Source organism: Papio anubis, chromosome 7 (assembly GCF_008728515.1).
Source record: "Papio anubis isolate 15944 chromosome 7, Panubis1.0, whole genome shotgun sequence".
In the NCBI taxonomy this organism is placed as follows: Eukaryota; Metazoa; Chordata; class Mammalia; order Primates; family Cercopithecidae; genus Papio; species Papio anubis.
In genome coordinates, this window is record NC_044982.1 from 59,679,149 (window position 1) to 59,699,834 (window position 20,686).

The window sequence follows — 20,686 nt, forward strand, 5'->3', positions numbered from 1 at the left end:
GGTCCTGTGTGGCAGCTTTGAAGAGAGTAGTGGTTCTCCCAGCATGGAGTTTAAGATCTGAGAATGGACAGACTGCCTCCTCAAGTGGGTCCCTGAACCCTGAGTAGCCTAACTGGGAGGCACCCCCCAGTAGGGGCAGACTGACACCTCACACGGCTGGGTACCCCTCTGAGAGAAGCTTCCAGAGGAACGATCAGACAGCAACATTTGCTGTTCAGCAATATTCGCTGTTCTGCAGCCTCTGCTGCTGATACCCAGGCAAACAGGGTCTGGAGTGGATCTCCAGCAAACTCCAACAGACCTGCAGCTGAGGGTCTTGACTGTTAGAAGGAAAACTAACAAACACAAAGGACATCCACACCAAAACCCCATCTGTATGTCACCATCATCAAAGACCAAAGGTAGATAAAACCACAAAGATGGGGAAAAAACAGCAGAAAAGCAGACAATTCTAAAAATCAGATCCACTCTCCCTCTTCAAAGGAATGCAGCTCCTTGCCAGCAGTGGAACAAAGCTGGATGGAGAATGACTTTGACGAGTTGAGAGAAGGCTTCAGACAATCAAACTCCTCTGAGCTAAAGGAGGAAGTTCAAACCCATCACAAAGAAGCTAAAAACCTTGAAAATGATTAGACTAATGGCTAACTAGAATAACCAGTGTAGAGATGTCCTTAAATGACCTGATGGAGCTGAAAAACATGCAATGAGAACTAAGTGATGAATACACAAGCTTCAGTAGCCAATTCGATCAAGTGGAAGAAATGGTATCAGTGATTGAAGACCAAATGAATGAAATGAAGCGAGAAGAGAAGTTTAGAGAAAAAAGGGTAAAAAGAAATGAACAAAGCCTCCAAGAAATATGGCACTATGTGAAAAGACCAAATCTACATCTGATTAGTGTACCTGAAAGTGATGGGGAGAATGGAAACAAGCTGGAAAACACTCTGCAAGATATTATCCAGGAAAACTTCCCCAACCTAGCAAGCAGGCCAACATTCAAATTCAGGAAATACAGAGAACTCTGCAAAGATACTCCTCCAAGACACATAATTGTCAGATTCATCAAAGTTGAAATGAAGGAAAAAATGTTAAGGGCAGTTAGAGAGAAAGTTTGGGTTACCCACAAAGGGAAGCCCATCAGACTAACAGTGGATCTCTTGGCAGAAACTCTAGAAGCCCAAAGAGAGTGGGGGTCAATATTCAACATTCCAAAAGAAAAGAATTTTCAATGCAGAATTTCATATCCAGCCAAACTAAGTTTCAGAAGTGAAGGAGAAATAAAATCCTTTATAGACAAGCAAATGCTGAGAGATTTTGTCACCACCAGGCATCCCCTACAAGAGCACCTGAAGGAAGCACTAAACATGGAAAAGAACAACTGGTACCAGCCACTGCAGAAACATGCCAAATTGAAAAGACCATCAATGCTAGGAAGAAAGTGCATCAACTAACGAGCAAAATAATCAGCTAACATCATAATGACAGGCTCAAATTCACACATAAAAATATTAACCTTAAATGTAAATGGACTAAATGCCCCAATTAAAAGACACAGACTGGCAAATAGGATAAAGAGTCAAGACCCATAAGTGTACTGTATTCAGGAGACCAATCTCACGTGCAGACACACACATAGGCACACACATAAATGGATGGAGGAAGATCTACCAAGCAACTGGAAAACAGAAAAAGGCAGGGGTTGCAATCCTAGTCTCTGATAAAACAGACTTTAAACCAACAAAGATCAAAAGAGACAAAGAAGGCCATTACATAATGGTCAAGGGATCAATTCAACAAGAAGAGCTAACTATCCTAAATATATACGCACCCAATACAGGAGCACCAAGATTCATAAAGCAAGTCCTTAGAGACATACAAAGAGACTTAGACTCCCACACAATAATAATGGGACACTTTTACACCCCACTGTCAACATTAGACAGATCAACAAGACAGAAAGTTAAAAAGAAGATCCAGGATTTGAACTCAGCTCAGAACCAAGTGGATCTAATAGACATCTATAGAACTCTCCACCCTAAATCAACAGCACCACATCGTGCTTATTCCAAAACTGACCACATTTTGGAAGTAAAGCACTCCTCAGCAAATGTAAAAGAACAGAAATTATAACAAACTGTCTCTCAGACCACAGTGCAATCAACCAGAACTCAGGATTAAGAAACTCACTCAACTACATGGAAACTGAACAACCTGATCCTAAATGACTACTGGGTATATAACGAAATGAAGGCAGAAATAAAGATGTTCTTTGAAACCAATGAGAACAAAGACACAGCATACCAGAATCTCTGGGACACATTTAAAGCAGTGTGTAGAGGGAAATTTATAGCACTAAATGCCCACAAGAGAAAGCAGGGACGATCTAAAATTGACACCCTAATATCACAATTAAAAGAACTAGAGAAGCAAGAGCAAACACATTCAAAAGCTAGCAGAAGGCAAGATATAACTAAGATCAGAGCAGAACTGAAGGAGATAGAGACACAAAAAACCAATGAATCCAGGAGCTGGTTTTTCGAAAAGATCAACAAAATTGATAGACCACTAGCAAGACTAATAAAGATGATAAGAGAGAAGAATCAAATAGCTGCAATAAGAAACAATAAAGGGGATATCGCCACCAATCCCACAGAAATACAAACTACCATCAAAGAATACTATAAACACCTCTATGCAAATAAACTAGAAAATTTAGAAGAAATGGATAAATTCCTGGACACATACACCCTCCGAAGACTAAACCAGGAAGAAGTTGAATCCCTGAATAGACCAATAACAGCCTCTGAAATTGAGGAAATAAGTAATAGTCTAATAACCAAAAAAGTTCAGGACCAGACGGATTCACAGTCGAATTGTACTAGAGGTATAAGGAGAAGCTGGTACCATTCCTTCTGAAACTATTCCAATCAATAGAAAAAGAGGGAATCCTCCCTAACTCATTTTATGAGGGCGGCATCATCCTGATACCAAAGCCTGGCAGAGACACAACAAAAAAAGCGAATTTTAGACCAACATCCCTGATGAACATTGATGCAAAAATCCTCAATAAAATACTGGCAAACTGAATCCGGCAGCACATCAAAATCCAACACGATCAAGTGGGCTTCATTCCTGGGATGCAAGGCTGGTTCAATATACGCAAATCAATAAACGTAATCCAGCATATAAACAGAACCAAAGACAAAAACCACATGATTATCTCAATAGATGCAGAAAAGTCCATTGAAAAAATTCAACAGCCCTCATGCTAAAAACTCTGAATAAACTAGGTATTGATGGGACATATCTCAAAATAATAAGAGCTGTTTGTGACAAACCCACAGCCAATATCATACTGAATGGGCAAAAACTGGAAGCATTCCCTTTGAAAATAGGCACAAGACAAGGATGCCCTCTCTCACTGCTCCTATTCAACATAGTGTTGGAAGTTCTGGACAGGGCAACCAGGCAGGAGAAAGAAATAAAAGGTATTCGATTAGGAAAAGAGGAAGTCAAATTGTCCCTGTTTGCAAATGACATGATTGTATATTTAGAAAACCCCCTTGTCTCAGCCCAAAATCTCCTTAAGCTGATAAGCAACTTCAGCAGTCTCAGGATACACAATCAGTGTGCAAAAATCACAAGCATTCTTATACACCAATAACAGACAAATAGGGAGCCAAATCATGAGTGAACTCCCATTCACAATTGCTTCAAAGAGAATAAAATACCTAGGAATCCAACTTACAAGGGATGTGAAGGACCTCTTCAAGAAGCACTACAAACCACTGCTCAACGAAATAAAAGAGGACACAAACAAATGGAAGAACATTCCATGCTCATGGATAGGAAGAATCAATGTCGTGAGAATGGCCATACTGCCCAAGGTAATTTATAGATTTAGTGCCATCCCCATCAAGTTACCAATGACTTTCTTCACAGAATTGGAAAAAACTACTTTAAAGTTCATATGGAACCAAAAAAGAGCCTGCATTGCCAAGATAATCCTAAGCCAAAAGAACAAAGCTGGAGGCATCACACTACCTGACTTCAAACTATACTATAAGGCTACAGTAACCAAAACAGCATGGTACTGGTACCAAAACAGAGATATAGACCAATGGAACAGAACAGAGCCCTCAGAAATAATACCACACATCTATAGCCATCTGATCTTTGACAAACCTGACAAAAACAAGAAATGGGGAAAGGATTCCCTATTTCATAAATGATGTGGGGAAAACTGGCTAGCCATAAGTAGAAAGCTGAAACTGGATCCCTTCCTTACACCCGATACAAAAATTAATTCAGGATGGATTAAAGACTTAAATGTTAGACCTAAAACCATAAAAACCCTATAAGAAAACCTAGGCAATACCATTCAGGACATAGGCATGGGCAAGGACTTTATGTCTAAAACACCAAAAGCAGTGGCAACAAAAGCCAAAATTGACAAATGGGATCTAATTAAACTGAAGAGCTTCTGCACAGCAAAAAAAAAGAAACTGCCATCAGAGTGAACAGGCAACTTACAGAATGGGAGAAATTTTTTGCAATCCACTCATCGGACAAAGGGCTAATATCCAGAACCTACAAAGAACTCAATCGAATTTACAAGGAAAAAAAAAACCCATCAAAACGTGGGCAAAGGTGATGAACAGACACTTCTCAAAAGAAGACATTTATGCAGCCAACAGACACATGAAAAAATGCTCATCATCACTGGCCATCAGAGAAAGGCAAATCAAAACCACAATGAGACACCATCTCACATCAGTTAGAATGGTGATTATTAAAAGTCAGGAAACAACAGGTGCTGGAGAGGATGTAGAGAAATAGGAACACTTTTATACTGTTGGTGGGACTGTAAACTAGTTCAACCATTGTGGAAGACAGTGTGGCGATTCCTCAAGGATCTAGAACTAGAAATACCATTTGACCCAAAGGATTATAAATCATGCTGCTATAAAGACACATGCACATGTATGTTTATTGTGGCACTATTCACGATAGGAAAGACTTGGAACCAACCCAAAGGTTGATCAGTGATAGACTGGATTAAGAAAATATGCCACATGTACACCATGGAATACTATGCAGCCATAAAAAAAAGGATGAGTTCATGTCCTTCATAGGGACATGGATGCAGCTGGAAACCATCATTCTGAGCAAACTATTGCAAGGACAGAAAACCAAACACCGCATGTTCTCACTCTTAGGTGGGAATTGAACAGTGAGAACACTTGGACACAGGAAGGGGAACATCACATACTGGGGACTGTAATGGGGTGGGGGGAGGGGGGAGGGATAGCATTAGGAGATATACCTAATGTAAATGACAATTTAATGGGTGCAGCACACCAACATGGCACATGTACACATATATAACAAACCTGCACGTTGTGCACATGTACCCTAGAACGTATAGTAATAAAAAAAACAAACAAAAACAAAAACAAAACAAAAAAGTCACTGCTCAGTTATTGATCTGCTAATGAGAGCGATGACTGGACAGATATTTCCTTAATTGCTTTGAACCAATATGCTTTCCACTCTTGGCTGAAGGGATTTATGTGGCTGTGTATATATATATATGTATATTTTTTGGCACATATTTTAAATTTAATTTTACTTACACATTTACACATTCAGGAAACCATTCTGAAAAAGGAAAGTCAAGGCCACCCTTTAGCAATGCCTGGCTCCCTCTTCCACCCCATCTCGGCAGCACCATGCAGACTCAAGCTGACAGTCATCCCAGAAAATTGTCCAGGGTCTCAACGGCCCTGGCTGTGGATGGCCTCTAAAACAGTTGCTGTGGCTTGCCCTGCACCAGAGCCTCCCTCAGTGCCTGGAAGCCATGGTGTCAGAGGCCACCTGGGCCCAGGATTTTATTGCTGGTGAACTTGTTCATCTACCTTCAAGTCACGTGGTCCAGGATGGTGGCATGATCAGAACTAGGTCTCATGGTGCCCATTTTGCTGAGATGAAAGGAATGAAAATGTGTAAACTGCACTGAATTCTGTGATGCTGGCATGTTCCCCCCGCTAGTCCTCATCCCTAAGGGGCAAGGGTGGGGGGGGTTCCTGGAGGATACAGGTAGAGACCCACTGCCGACCACCCAAGTGGGGCAAGTCAGGGCTGATGTGCCCAAATCCACAGTGGCCTGAGCTCCAAGCCCAACCAGCCCTCTCCCTTTCCTGAGCCATGTTCCTTTTAAGGCCCCCCAAGAAGATGTTCCCCTTCTTAGGTGGAAAAAGCCTAACCCCCTTCACTTTCCAAAATCATATCTCCTGTGCCAAATGAAGTAGGTGCTTGGCAGACAGAGGTTCAGAAGCATGGACCAGCATTGCAGGGCCATGGATTCTGAAAAGATGAACCCCTGAACCCGACCCTCTGGTCACTGCCGAACACAGGAACAAAATGGTCACAGAAAGAACGATTTGCCTAAAAGATCATAGGAGTGCCAAGATGAAAGCCAGAGGTGTCATTTTACTCCTCAGATTTGATGCTGCATGAGCCTCTGTGATTTTGCAGTCCCCTTGCTTCTCTACACCTCCTGAAAGTGCTGGGTGCTGTTCCTGCAATCCACCAGTGGTAGGCAAGACCACCCCTAACCCTGGCCAGCAGAGCCTCAGGTGCATTCCTTTCTTTGACAACTGTGGGAAATGGCTCACTCTGCTCCTAATACTGTGTAATGTTTCCTCCCTGTTGGGCTGTCAGACTGCAAATCTTTTCCCCCCCTCTGATGTGTACAGAGGCGAGTGGCATCCTAATGACAATGACAGGGGAGGGGGCAGGGTCCTCAGAGCATCTTACATCCAAACTAAGTGGTAACAGTCAGGGCCCTGTGTCATAGGTCGAGGTGCTCACAGGCCCATGGGAGACCTCAGACATCCTAAAAGGAGGAGGTGTGGTGGAGGAAGTGTCATTTTGTGCTCAGATCTCCACCTAGTTAGCCCCTGGTCTAACAAAGATATTCGAATTTGTAGGTTCTATGCCTTAGTTTAGTAAAATAAATAAATAGGTTTCTGATACCCGAAGAGCTTAAAGTCCCCTTTGAAACGTGCATACGGGCATCAGATGTCTTGTTGATGTCCAGAAGATAGTGCTGCACTTTGGTTCTGTTATACATGATAATGCCCCGCCTGGAGGGATGACCAGGTATGATACCAGGTGGTCAATGCCAGCTTCTTTTATGATGTATGGGGCATCGTCCTCCAGGCTCTCGTGGTGTCCAGTCACACTGTACATTAACTCGCAGGGTGCACAGAGTTATACATACATCATCTATTGAATGATGTGGTCCCCATACTGAAGGTCTAGTCATTTGTGGTTTGGCTCACCCAGGTAGCACATGAAATCTTCAAAGTGGATCCCCTGGGTTTTCACTGGGTTCCTCTTGTATTTTCTGATAATGCCAGGGCAATCTCATGCTTGTACCAAGGTTCAAACCAAGGATTGTGAACAACTTTATCCTTAAATGAAGAAGTAACTCTTTCGAAGGGATCTCTTACGATAAAAAAAACTTGAAGTATGTTTCAATCATTTATAAGGATCAGCACTTTCTTCCACTGGGTGTCGCCCACTTTGGGAGTCTGGCAGAAAAGAATCTTGTGCTTGTCACAGACAAATATTCAGTCCAGAACAAACCTGGAGACAGGAGTGTACAAGAGATTCTTCAGGGCTTCATCCCTGCAGACATTTCTGATGAATTCGATGTGCTCCATGTAGACCAGGGGATAAACAAGCCATCTGTCCAAAAGCATCTTCCCAGTCGGCTTCAGTACCTCAAGAAAGTGCTTCTCTTCTGGCAACTTCCCCACTTCTGACATGGTTGTCAGGAATAGAAACTCCTGTTCGGCACTGTACACATCTGGATCTTTAAAGGTCAACATGATGAACTTACTAGCTGTCATGATCATGAAAATCAACAAAAAACATTCAAGCAACAGAAGCCACTGATGGTACATGTTGTCAAACTGCAACCGTTTACTGATTCTTCCTTCTGCGACCTGGGGCTCACATTTCCTCGCTGTGTTTGCCCTGACTGAAGTTCCTGGTTCCTCTTTTCAATTGCAGCTTTCCAGATGTGCATTAGAAGACAATGAACTCCTGGGTTTCTGCAGTCTCTAAGATTCTGCATTTATCTCTTTTCCCTGTTTCTATTCCTGGCTCCCGCTCACCTTTTTTATTGTATATCCTCCTCATGTATTGAAAAATAATCTGACTATAACTGCTAGTTGTCTGTAATGCTTACTAATTTTTTTCTTTCTTTGTTCAGTTTTGCAAGCACTCCAATTTTCATTTCAGTGAAGGAAAGAATTTTCCTCTCAGGTATTTCTTTGAGATTCTATTCTTCAGGGTCAAGAGCAAAGACGACAAGATTTTTCTTTCCATCCTAAAATTCCAATTGTGAGCCAAGATGGACTAAGTCCTAATTACAATGGAGGGAAAGACCACTTTTCTTTTTGCGTCTTCTCTTTTTAACTCAGTCACTGAAAGGAGTGAAGAAGGAGGTGGTTGGTGATCAGTGAGCTAGAGTTAAACTGAGCTGCCTAACTTTAATAGCATCTGAGACATTTCTCACGCTGGCAGTTTAAACTGAGCAATGCAATAACCCAACTCCTCATGGCCCAAAAGCCCCAGACTTTTGTCTTCAGACAAATAACCCTCTATGACAGTCCTGTTGCTTAGCTAACCACAACCTGGCTGCACTACTTTCTATTCACTGCCTAACCCTTTCTTACCTTTAGCACCCTTGAAAGCAAAAACGACAGTTTTTGGAAAACCTGGTTCAACTTTCCAGCCATAAGTGCAGAAATGCATGCCTCAACCTCCGACTTCCAATAGGCCTCATTTTACCTTGAAGATCAGAGGCTCACAACACTCTGAAGCCCCTCAGGCAGGGAACGTGCATTTCAAATCTTGACTTCACTCATATTGAAAGGCTGCACATGTTCCTTCTTCCATGCCTTCTCTCTGTATGCTCCTCGGACCCGAGGGGAGCACTTTCTTCCTCTCTCTGCCAACAATTACAAATGCAAATTCTCAGCCAAGGATGAAAGAAGTAAATTGTAGGCTTGTCCAAGTAGCAATAATTCTGCAGGTCACAACTCCTGCACAAGGACACCTCCTCATTGCACAATTAATGCGAGGAAGTCTCTTCCAGTTAATCCCATGAACTAGGGAGGGCCTCAAGTCACCAAAACACACTGGGATGTGGCTGGGATTTACATATATATTGGGGCATTCCTTCAATGTTCTCGCAGTTTACGGCTCTGTCTTAGGCTTTATTTTTACACAGGGACCCAAGGCCAGCCAAAAGCAAGAGATTAGAGCCTTCTCAGGATTTCTTGAGCATGCACACAGCCCTTTACATATGTGTGGTTTTCTATACCCCCAGAATTATGTCAGAGCTCTTCAAAGCTCCCCATAGATATCTCATTGCCAAGAGCTTTCTTTTACGTCTTTTGGCCAGCCTCTTGTTTTTCCCAATGGGTACTTCTCACCTCAGGCAGCTGTGATACTAAACAATAGCTATTTATTGATTGTTTCCAACAAACAACTCAACAATAGAGCTTTTCCCACTGAGCAAGCTCTGATTTAGATCAAATAACAACAGCCCTGTGTATGAGGTTTTACCAGGGTACCAACAAACAAGTCAAATTGTGACAACTCTCTGGAGATGGAGCTTTAGGAAAAGCTCTTTACCCAGTCAGCCCCACCTAGTGGTTGCTTGCCTGCTGACTTTCACAGCAGCCATGGATCTGAAGAAAAGGAAATGGACATAGGGCAAGTTAACCACAAAGCTCACTGTCCTTGAGGAGAAGCAAGTTTTCTAGAATAAACTTTCCGTGGACTGTTGCAGGTCTTAGTTTAGTTTCCAGAGTTCTGAAAAAGTTGATTTTAACAAGTTTTGCCAGTGTTCTTCTTGCCTTTATGGAGAAACAGATTCTCATAGGTCCTTTCTTCACCATTCCATAAGTCTCCTCAGTGACTAACTTTTAACAAATAAAATGTAGTGGCAGTATTGCAAGCCTTGCAAGCCTTCCAAGCCTAGGTTGCAAAAGGCAACATAAAAACTGTCTGGCTCCGCTCTTGAGATGCCATCCCTTGAAATACAGAAACAATGCTTCAAGGAAGCCCAGGACACATAGCGAGGCTAAGTGTAGAAAATTTTATTATCAGCGCCCAGGGAGACCCCAGCCAACAGCCAGAGGCAACTAAAGCTATGTGTGTGAAAGGCCTTCAAGTTGTTTTCAGTCACCATCTGACAAAACTGTGTGAAAAATCCTGAGCAAGGACTTCCTAGCTGAACCTAATCAACTCTCAGAAACCTTAGTGATAATAGTAAAGAACTATTGCTTCATGTCACATAGTCACAGATTATTGACACAGATTTGGGATACTAGAGGTAGGATGCTATGGACCCAAATTTTAAATAGGTTGCAATGTCTTTGAGATTCAGCAGTGGAAAAATGCTGGAAGTACCTTGAGATGATTGATAGAATACTGAAGGGACTTGAAAAGGCTTTTGGTGAGCACCTAATAAAAAGTTAGAAAAATGTGATAGGAAATTAGAGAAAAGAAATCCGTTGTTATTTCCTGGCAGAAAGTTTAGCAACATTGATTGCCTGTGGTAGCACAGAAAACAGAAAATTGCTTAATGAACTGGATATCTGGCTAAAGGGATTTCAGGCAAAGTGTTGAAAGTGTCACCTGGCTTCTTCTATTTGCCTATAATAAAATGAAGAGAGAGATTAGCTAATGAACAGATGGTAGAATATAAAAGAGCCAAAATTTGCTGATTTCAAAATAAAACCGTTTCTCATTCCCAGAGTCTCCGAATGGCAAACAATTTTCAAATTCAGAAATAGCTTCCAGGCAAAGATCAAATCCAGGGCACTGTTAGGAAAACACTGTCTAAAAATAAAGTAAAAAAAACTATGACTTACATAGTGTCTGCGTGTGTTTGTGTATGTGTGTGTGTGTGTGATTCTGTGTCTCAATATTGAGATCTTTATATCTATACACCTGTATGTATGTGTGTGTGTATATATATATTTTAATATTGCAGATGTTTAAATATTTTATGATGTCACATGTTTCCTTTATAGGTTCTGTTCTTTGTGTCTTGCTTCAATAAGCCTTTCCCACTTCAATAATATAATAACTTCCTGTATCTTTTCTTCTAGTGTTTTATTCTAACATTTAAATCATTACTAATACCTCTAGAATCTATTTCATTATAAAAAATTCAGCAAGTATACAGATTGTTTTCAAATAACAAACCAACATATATTAAATAGTTTTATTTCTTCAACCAATTAAAATGTAAACCATGATTTTAGAAGAATCTGTATAGTCTCATGCACCAAAATATTTGTCTTAATTCATGGTTACTTGAAATTGTTTACTATTGTTACCCATGTATTTTATTGTAAGGCTTTAATCTTGGAAATCTTAAGAGAGAAACACTTTTAAGTTGAAAACTATAACCTCCATTTTAGTAAATAAAAGGACATGAGTAAACAATATTTATACCCCATCTGCCCTCAAGTACTTATTGTGAGTAAAGGATTTAAGGAGAGTTAAGGACTTTAGGACAGTACAGAACTTTACTGTGAGTAAAAGACTTGAGGGTAGTTAGGGTATAAATATTTTTTGGAGATTTCTGAAGACATTGGGGCTGTAGAAAGCAGATGGGAGAAGAACATCACTTAGGTAGGCAAAAATAAAAAGGGATTTAAAAAAACAGTAATATCACCTGCTCAGAAATAAAATTAACTTCTAACAAAATTAATAAAGCCTTGGATTCAGGAATCTTCATGTACACAGCTTCCTTCCCAGGCCCTAGGATGGGCCCTAGCAATGAGCTCATATATTGTTTTTATAAAATTTGCCCTCCGTTTTGTACTCCCACTTTCCTTCACACTTCTCCCTGAGAGTAGGCATCATTGAAGCTATCTTGGCAAGTTGGGGATCCTGCTAAAGGAAAAGTTATTAAAGAATGTATTTAGCTCGCATTTAATAGGGTGTGTTTATGTGTTCTGTAGTCACACTGGTGAATAGATGAGGTATTGCTAGTGTGTCTGGTGTTGGAATTGCTTCTAAAAATAGTCTGACTACCCCTGTGCTGACTCATCTGGCACTCATCGACATTTTGATACAAAGATATACGCCCAAAGAGGTAAGTGTTTATTTAAATAATGCAAAGTGATAAAATACATTATTTTCACTGCAATTGAAAAGGACATTTTGGAGCATTTCACTTAAAACAACTGAAATATACAGACTTATTATTTGGCAGTAATTTCAAATTTATTAAAAAATTGAGAGAAAAATTGGAAAAAACTAATAGTATATAAAACAAATGCAATACATATGAATAATATCAATAGAAAGTATTTAATAATAAAGTACCAAATTGTTGACAAAACAAATTTCAGATCATATCAATGTCTTTAAGCAAATATTTTAATTGCAGTTAATCAGCTCTAAGATTATTAATATTTTACAATCCAATTAATGAAGAATAATAAATTGTTTGAGCTCATTAGAAAAAGCCTGAAGTTTCTGGCTGACCTGACATGAATTACTGAAACCAATAAAGGAAGCATATAACTTGAAAGAAGGTATTAACAGTGGTGTACTGATACATGTTTAATAAGTGGCTCTCCAGGGAGAAAATAAGACTGGATTTGTAGTTTTTCCAATGCTGTAAATAGTCCCACCATCACCAATGCAACCTACCGATATTATGTGACTGAACTAAAAACTCGGGAAGAGATGCACACAATCAGTTCTTCTGAGAACAACTGGTATAAGTGATTTCCACCCCATCAAATGCTATATTACAAGGAGAATATCAACTGTAAACTAGTTTATGAAGATTTTCCATTAATATTTGAGAGTGGTCAGTACCCAGAGAAATGAAGTTTTTTGAAATACTATAGTTCGCATATGAAAGATGTAAGATTTTCTCAATCTCACAATAATCCTAAATATACATATGATATAACATAGAGTTGTGAGGCCAAAAGAAACTTGTGTGTTATCAATACAAATTTAAAACAATTTACTAGAGGACATACTGAATTAAGCTTTCAATCTTTTCATAAATATATTAGAAAGTAATGGTCAAATGCAGCTAGCAAATATAAAGAAGAAAGAATATAAAGATGGATTAGGCAGTTAAAAATTTTTTTAAAGCTTGTGATGTAAATGATGTTTATTGGCTACTTATAATTTGCAATTTATTTTCTTTTGCATTCTAAACAAATATTTGCTTTGTCTCTAATTTTGTATTCATAATCTACTTCCTTTTTCTTTCTTTTTTGTTAATGAATGAATGAACAAAGTGAATGAATGAAAAGGCTGGACAGGTGTCTTAGTGAGTTTGGGCTGCCGTAACTAAGTACTACAGGCTGGTGGCTTATAAACAACAGAAATTTATTTCCCATAGTTCTGGAGGCTGGAAGTAGGAGATCAAAGTGGTATAGGTTCGGTTCTGGTGAGGATCCTCTTTCAGTTTGCAGACTGCCAATTTTACATTATATTTTCCTGTAGTAAAAAGAGGGCTATTCTCCGAGGTCTCTTTTTATAATGGTATTCACCTACTTATAAGAGTCTCACCTTTATAACCTAGTTATCTCCCAAAGCCCCACTTCCTAATACCATCACTTTGGGGATTAGAATTTCAACATATGAATTTTAGGAACACACAAACATTCAGTCTATAACAATAAGTGAAGCAAAACTTTTTTAAAAGCTTTCCAAAGTGCTTTATCAACTGGAATTAGTAGTTTCATAAATAAATAATCTATAATGTAATTACTAAAGTTGATTGCTAACTTTCAAAATTAAAAAAAAAATCTGTTTAATGGATAAAGGAGTCATCCATTAAAAGTACAAGATGAATTTAACCTGAAATAGAGTTGGCTGTTGTGATATGAATGATTAAATAATCTATATAGTTAGCTAAATACGTGCTTCATGCATTTCTGTAAACCTTGTAAACCACACAAACTACGGCTAAGTAAACTGGGCAAAGGAAGTAACAACACTGCTCTCATCAGTATGCCTTTTAAATGAATAGACAGGAATTTGGATCTAAAGCACAGGAAGGCTATGCATTCAATATGTGGGGGGCAAACTTCATACTCAGCACCCTAACCCCAGATCAGTGTTTCTCAAATTTGCAGACTGAACTAATCCCTTTTTAGAGAAAAGGGCTTTCAAAAACTGGTGTAGAGTCTTATGTTGATTCAAATCGTTTATTACATATCACATCTTTATTATAGCATTGCTTAAACGTTTATAATTATAAAACTACATTTCAATTACTTACCATATAAAACTAATTAATGGCTTATACATTTTGTACAAGTATGAAACCTAAACAAGTAAATTTAAAATGCGTAAGGAAAAAAAAATTAACCAAATTTCAGCAAGCATATTTGTGTGCCTCCTCTCCCTGATTTAATCCTTTCCTACTTTTTTCCAGCTTTCTGGAACAATGTCAAAAGTCATTCATTTGGTGGGAACTCATTCTCCACAAGCAAACTACAAAGTGTACATGTTCAGTTCCCATATCCAAAGTTAAAAAAGGTTCCCAAAGAAAGAAGAAGAAGAATGTAGAAAATACCAGTCAAAAAGCAAAATGTATTAGGGCTCTGGGCTAAGGAGTTAAAATTATCTGACTATATTTCTGTTCAAAAAATGTGCATTTCTGCATGTTTTCTTGTCACTAGATAAGAGACCATTGCGAATCAAGTGCATGAGAGACAGGCAGCATGACCACTCATTAGCCATGACAATAGGCACAATCCACTGGCTTGAAGAAAAGGCCAGCCATAACCATGGCTCTTTTATATTCATGATTCAATTCTAGGAATACTGTATACAGACAGTCAAATTGCTCACCTAGTCTCAAAAACATTGAGATTACAGCCCCCAGTGTGAAGTTACTAAGAAATGCAGATGAAAATGACTGTTAGTCATCAGTGGAGCCTTCACACTTCATTAAGAGTCCAAGTGGAACATGATCTATGAATCTCAGTATATTGTAAAGCACCCAGTGATGGTCCTCCACACAATGACTGAATGATCAACAATGCAGATGCTTCCTGTAGCAGGAGAGGGCATCCACGGTGTGTGCCACTCAATTCATCAGACTCCAGTGCATGTTCCCCTTTGAGAACAAAGTCAGGTTTAGCCCATTGTGAAACATTTGAAAGATGATACCAAAAAAGAAAAGTAAATGCTATGTTGAACTAATAAACAGAACTGTTCTTTTCCAGCCTTTGCATGAAGACAGAGGTTATCTGGAATTTGATTGTATTTCTCACACTGTCTAGCGCTAATTACAAGTAAGTAATTAATGAGGAAAGTACTTACAATCAACAAGTAAACACCAGTGCAGGCCTTTCACATAAGGGTTGTGGAACCGGAGGGAGAAACCACAGAGGGAAACTTTCACAGCCAAAGCTGAATCAAGTTTAAACATTCATGCCTGTCTGCTTTCTAAGGGCTCCTAAAAAAGACTTCTCCCTGATCATTCCAAAAATTATTATTACAGGATATGCATTATTAGCATTAGCAAAGACAAGTTTGTCTTTTCTGTCTTGTGTATACACACCAAATGGCAGCATGCTGGAGCTGGCTAACACTGGCTTACAGAAGCTGATAGTGCACGTCTCTACCCATCTTTGTGTTCAGTAAATCACACTGATGTTTGAAACTGATGACAGAAAAAGTATTTCTACCAAATAAATCATCAAACACTACAAATCAGGGATTTCTCCTCAAAATCCTGACCTCCACCATGAGCAGGTTGTTAAATGTTTATTAACACCGCACCGCACCTCTGTAGTGTGTGTATTCATTGTGCTACTGATCACACAATGTGCCAAAAACAGGGTACAAAACTGTGAACCAGATAGAGATACTTCTGTCCTCATATATCTTAATGGTTTTAAAAAGTTGTTCTGCTTCATTCCTACTTTATCCTGTATCTCTACTTGTGAATGTTCTACCCATTCTTTAAGCCATCTCTATTTTACATGATATTAATGTCTCCCATAGCTATATATCTCAAAGCAGACAAGTTTTATATATTTGTTGCAAGGTTTGCTTAGCATGATGTACACTGTGGATGGCAAGAGTAGAGAGGTAGGGAAACACTCAAAATGTTGGAATTGATTGAGAGGAATGCTTATAATATTTCAATAGAATAGTGATGCTTCATGCATTTTTCCACAGGCTCTCCTCTTATATCTGCAGGGCTAGGGAAAGGAGTATAAATAGAAGATCCCAGTGTGGCCCTCCCTTTCCTCTTTCCACCCTCCTAATCTGCAACTGTGAAAGGCCTCATGCATGAATGGAGTAGGGTGGCCAACCCTTCCACTTCCTGTGGTATTAAGGGGTGTTGCAGGACCCAGGACTTGAATGTTAAAACTGGTACGGACCCGCACAAACCAGGATTGCTCAAGCTTTGGATTAAAGAAAGAAACTTACGTAGACAGGCCCTGACAGCAACACAGCATCTGCTGGTCAGAGAATTCTAGGGTTTTGGCAACATTAGACAGGTGGGAGATCAGACAAGTGGAAAAGTGAGTGTGTCGTGGCACATAAACTCCAGGTGTCTTCCTTTTGCCTCACAAACACCTCCCCCTGAGGCGCTATCATAGATTCAGGGCATTTAGTAGTATAAAAAAGATACTAACTTGTATATAAAGTCAAATATTTTAAAGTATGTTCAAGTTATTATGTGTTTTCTGCAGTATTGCAAAGTCTTCCTTTCTGATCTCCTTGCATACATTTTTTTTTTTTTTTTTTTTTGAGACAGAGTCTGGCTCTGCCGCCCAGGCTGGAGTGCAGTGGCCGGATCTCAGCTCACTCCTTGCATACATTTTTGGGCTTGTTTCAGTCTATTTACCATACCATAACCAGAGTGATAAAACCTATCCAAAGCTCTTTAATGACCTCGCATTAAAGATCAGGATCCCTAACTTGGTAAAATGGGCCCTGTATGATAGCATGACCCCTTTCTCTCTCTCATACGCGCGCGCACACACACACACACACACACACACACACACACTGGGGCTCATGTTATGTGACTCACCCTCTCACTCAGAGTCACATTGGCCTAACTTTAAGTTCTTTAAAATGTTCCGTATTTCTCCCTGCTTCAGGTCTTGCATACATCAGACCCCATGTGCCATGGTCACAACATGAAATGTCTTTCTGGATAAAGATTTTCCTGTCCATTCCTCAGTCTAGATCAAGGTCTCATCCCCAGCCTCACCCCACGGTCTCAGGGCTTACTTTGCTTTTCCTTTTTGGCACATTTTACACTTAGTAATATGATGATATATGAGAAGTATCTAAATCCTCTCTCAGGCTTGTAACCTTGGGGACAGCAACATAGTATTAGCTACTTTATCTCAATATTCAGGCATATAGTAAACAGGAACTAGTTGAGAAAAAGGGGAAAGAAGAAAGGAAGAAAAGGGAAGTGACCAAGCTTTCTTAAAGGCGAGAAAGTTTTCTACATTTGGAGTTTTAATTGTTTTATCCTTAGTATTTTGTAAAAATCCACTCACTTTAAAGGCAGGAGTTATTTTTCTCCCTTAAAAGAAAAAGCATTGACAGAATATATTCACATTAGAGGGATTTTGTTACATGATGTAATGGATTTGTGAGACAACATTAAAAAAAAAAAAGAAAGAAAGCTAGAAAAATGCAAGTAGGGTTTGTAAACTATTAATTTCTCTTCCTCTCTTTTCTCCTTTCCTACACTCAGATCCTTGTCATAATAGTTTTACAAACTCTGAGAAAAAAAAAAAAGATTAAATTTACTCTCAGGAAAGGGCAAAAGATTACTAAAGCACAAACTGCTACTCTTTTATATAGTTTCAGCAGCTTTAACATTTGAAAATGCAAATAGCCTTAAGTTAAAAAAAAATCTAGTTGGCATTTCAATTTTGTATGTATCATTTTGATAATAAAAATCATTTCTTTAGGCCAAAGAAAAAACAAAGTTTCATGTTTATAAAACAACTGCCAAGCTACAGATTCAACAGATCTCTTTATCCTTCTCTCTACTCTTCCTCTCATCTCTTCCTGAGTCTCATCAAAGCACTCATGCCAAGAAACCACTTTATCCAGGGAAGGTGGCCACATACTCCAAGAAACAGCAATTGATCTACAAATGCTGACAGTGAGATACAAGCTCTGGAGAATGAACTGGTCAAACTGGAAACAGTATGTTGAAAAACTGGAAGGATTTTTCTTCTCAAATTCTAGGATTTTTTTTTTTTTTCTTTTTCTTTAGACAGGGTCTCACTCTGTCACCCAGGCTGGAGTGCAGTGGTGCGATCTCAGCTCACTGCAACTTCTGCCTCCAGGGCCCAGGCGATCCTCCCACCTCAGCCTCCTGAGTAGCTGGGACTACAAGCACTTGCCACCATGTCCAGCTACTTTTTTTTTTTGGTAGAGACGGAGTTTCACTATATTGCCCAGGCTGGTCTTGAACTGAGCTCAAGCAATCCTCCTGCCTGGAAATAACCTCTTTTATACTTAAGGCAAAGCGGAAAGCAAGAGCTCCTAGCCCAAGATGGCCAGCAGGAAGGAAGCTGCCGCTGCGTCGTTGAGGCGAGGCCCAATTCCTTGCCTGGCCGCCAGGGAGAGTAGACTCTACACCTGCCTCTCTGCTCACCTCAATGCGCCAGGTCGCGCAGGCGCGGAGGCTCCAGGCGTCGCGGCGTCTCTAGTTGGGACGTCGCAAAAGAGAGTCGTCACATCTTCCTCAGGACTCTACTGTTCCCGCGCGGGACGACGGGCAACGTATATAAGATGCGCGCAGGCGCAGTTCAGGGAGCGCACTTTCACTTCGACGCAGTGAAGACGTTCTTGTGTTGCCATGGGCCGCCGTCCAGCTCGTTGTTACCGGTATTGTAAGAACAAGCCGTACCCAAAATCTCGTTTCTGCCGAGGGGTTCCTGATGCCAAGATCCGCATCTTTGACCTGGGTCGAAAGAAGGCAAAAGTGGATGAATTCCCACTCTGTGGCCACATGGTGTCTGATGAATATGAGCAGCTGTCTTCTGAAGCCCTGGAGGCCGCCCGTATTTGCGCCAACAAGTACATGGTGAAAAGTTGTGGCAGAGATGGCTTTCACATGCGAGTGCGGCTCCATCCCTTCCATGTCATCCGCATCAACAAGATGTTGTCCTGTGCTGGGGCTGACAGGCTCCAGACAGGTATGCGAGGTGCCTTTGGAAAACCCCAGGGTACTGTGGCCCGGGTCCACATTGGTCAAGTCATCATGTCCATCCGCACCAAGCTTCAGAACAAGGAGCATGTGATTGAAGCCTTGCGCAGGGCTAAGTTCAAGTTCCCTGGACGCCAGAAGATTCATATCTCCAAGAAGTGGGGCTTCACGAAGTTTAATGCTGACGAATTTGAAGACATGGTGGCCAAGAAGCGCCTCATCCCTGACGGTTGTGGAGTCAAGTACGTTCCCAGTCACGGCCCTTTGGACAAGTGGCGGGTTCTGCACTCATGAAGGCTTTGGCAGCACTGTCTCCTTGGGCCATGCCGGTCTGACTTATGCTTACTAATAAATTCTGTTTACTGACAAAAATAACTACTTTTTAAATTTTAATATTTTTAACTATTCAGTGTTTTAGAATATAGACTGCTAGATAATTTTTTTTCAATTTATGCCATTTTAATGGCAAATGTTACCTTCCTTCAGTGAAACTATACAATTTATAGAGAAAGCTATTACTGTTTTAATCAAACACTTTAGGAGAGTATAGAGCAATATGTTGAAAGTTTTGTTTGTAGTAAAGTCGTAAGTTATACAGCTATCATTCCTTGCATAAAAAATAGATTTGAGTGAAAAAATTTATTGTTTATAGAATATAAACTAAACAGTAGAGATGAAAATAATAGTAGGCATTAGTGATATTTCAACCGCAGCCCCTGTGGAAGTAATTTATTTCTAAACTTGGTTGCCTTATGTTTTCCTATAAATTTCTGTACATTGTTTTTAGAATTACCTTACACCTCTGATTATCAGCCTTAGGACAATTGAGTATCACTGAAAAAGGCTTTTCCAGATGAACTTTACATTGTTTCACAGTCAAGAGATAACAGTCTAATCTTTTTTTCATCATAGAAAAGTCATAGGTGACAACAGAGTTCATATTGCTTGTATCTGGGCTCCAGTAGAACCAAAAGAAGAGAGAAAATGACACTAAATTAGCTATCTGTACTCTAAAAGGACCCTAGAGAGAGTTTGCAATTGTAGGTGCTTGTCCTGTATTAGAGTTACATTGATCACACAAGTGCTTTTTGTTTTATTTTTGAAACTACGTAAGCTAAAATTCCTGAGTTTGTACTGCATTAAAAAAATTCCTGTTCTTTACAATTGACTTAGCCTTTTCAATCTCAATCCTGCTAACAGTGCCTTCGGTGTTTTTATACTAATGGTTCTTTTTCAAAGTCAACACGTTTAATGAAAACAACAAAAGAAATACTAAATAGTATAGAAACACTACTATTTAATTTTCTTTTATTTAAAAAATTGCTTTGTCAGTCTTAACATGTTGTATCTGGCTGGATATTTCTTTCAGGCCCTTGCTATATTTCCTATTTGTATATATTTAAG

The 20,686-nt window shown here is 39.7% G+C and overlaps 1 protein-coding gene and 1 pseudogene across 1 annotated transcript; one reads left to right on the plus strand and one right to left on the minus strand.

Annotated features, from left to right (window-relative positions):
* Positions 1 to 5,418: 5,418 nt before the first annotated feature.
* On the minus strand, positions 5,419 to 12,274 carry LOC110743779 (annotated as a pseudogene).
* Positions 12,275 to 18,810: 6,536 nt separating this feature from the next.
* On the plus strand, positions 18,811 to 20,443 carry RPL10L (ribosomal protein L10 like). Its single transcript, XM_003901750.5, has one exon. It carries the CDS (start codon positions 18,932 to 18,934, stop codon positions 19,574 to 19,576), a length of 645 nt encoding a protein of 214 aa, XP_003901799.1. The 5' UTR covers positions 18,811 to 18,931; the 3' UTR covers positions 19,577 to 20,443.
* The last annotated feature ends 243 nt before the right edge of the window (positions 20,444 to 20,686 follow it).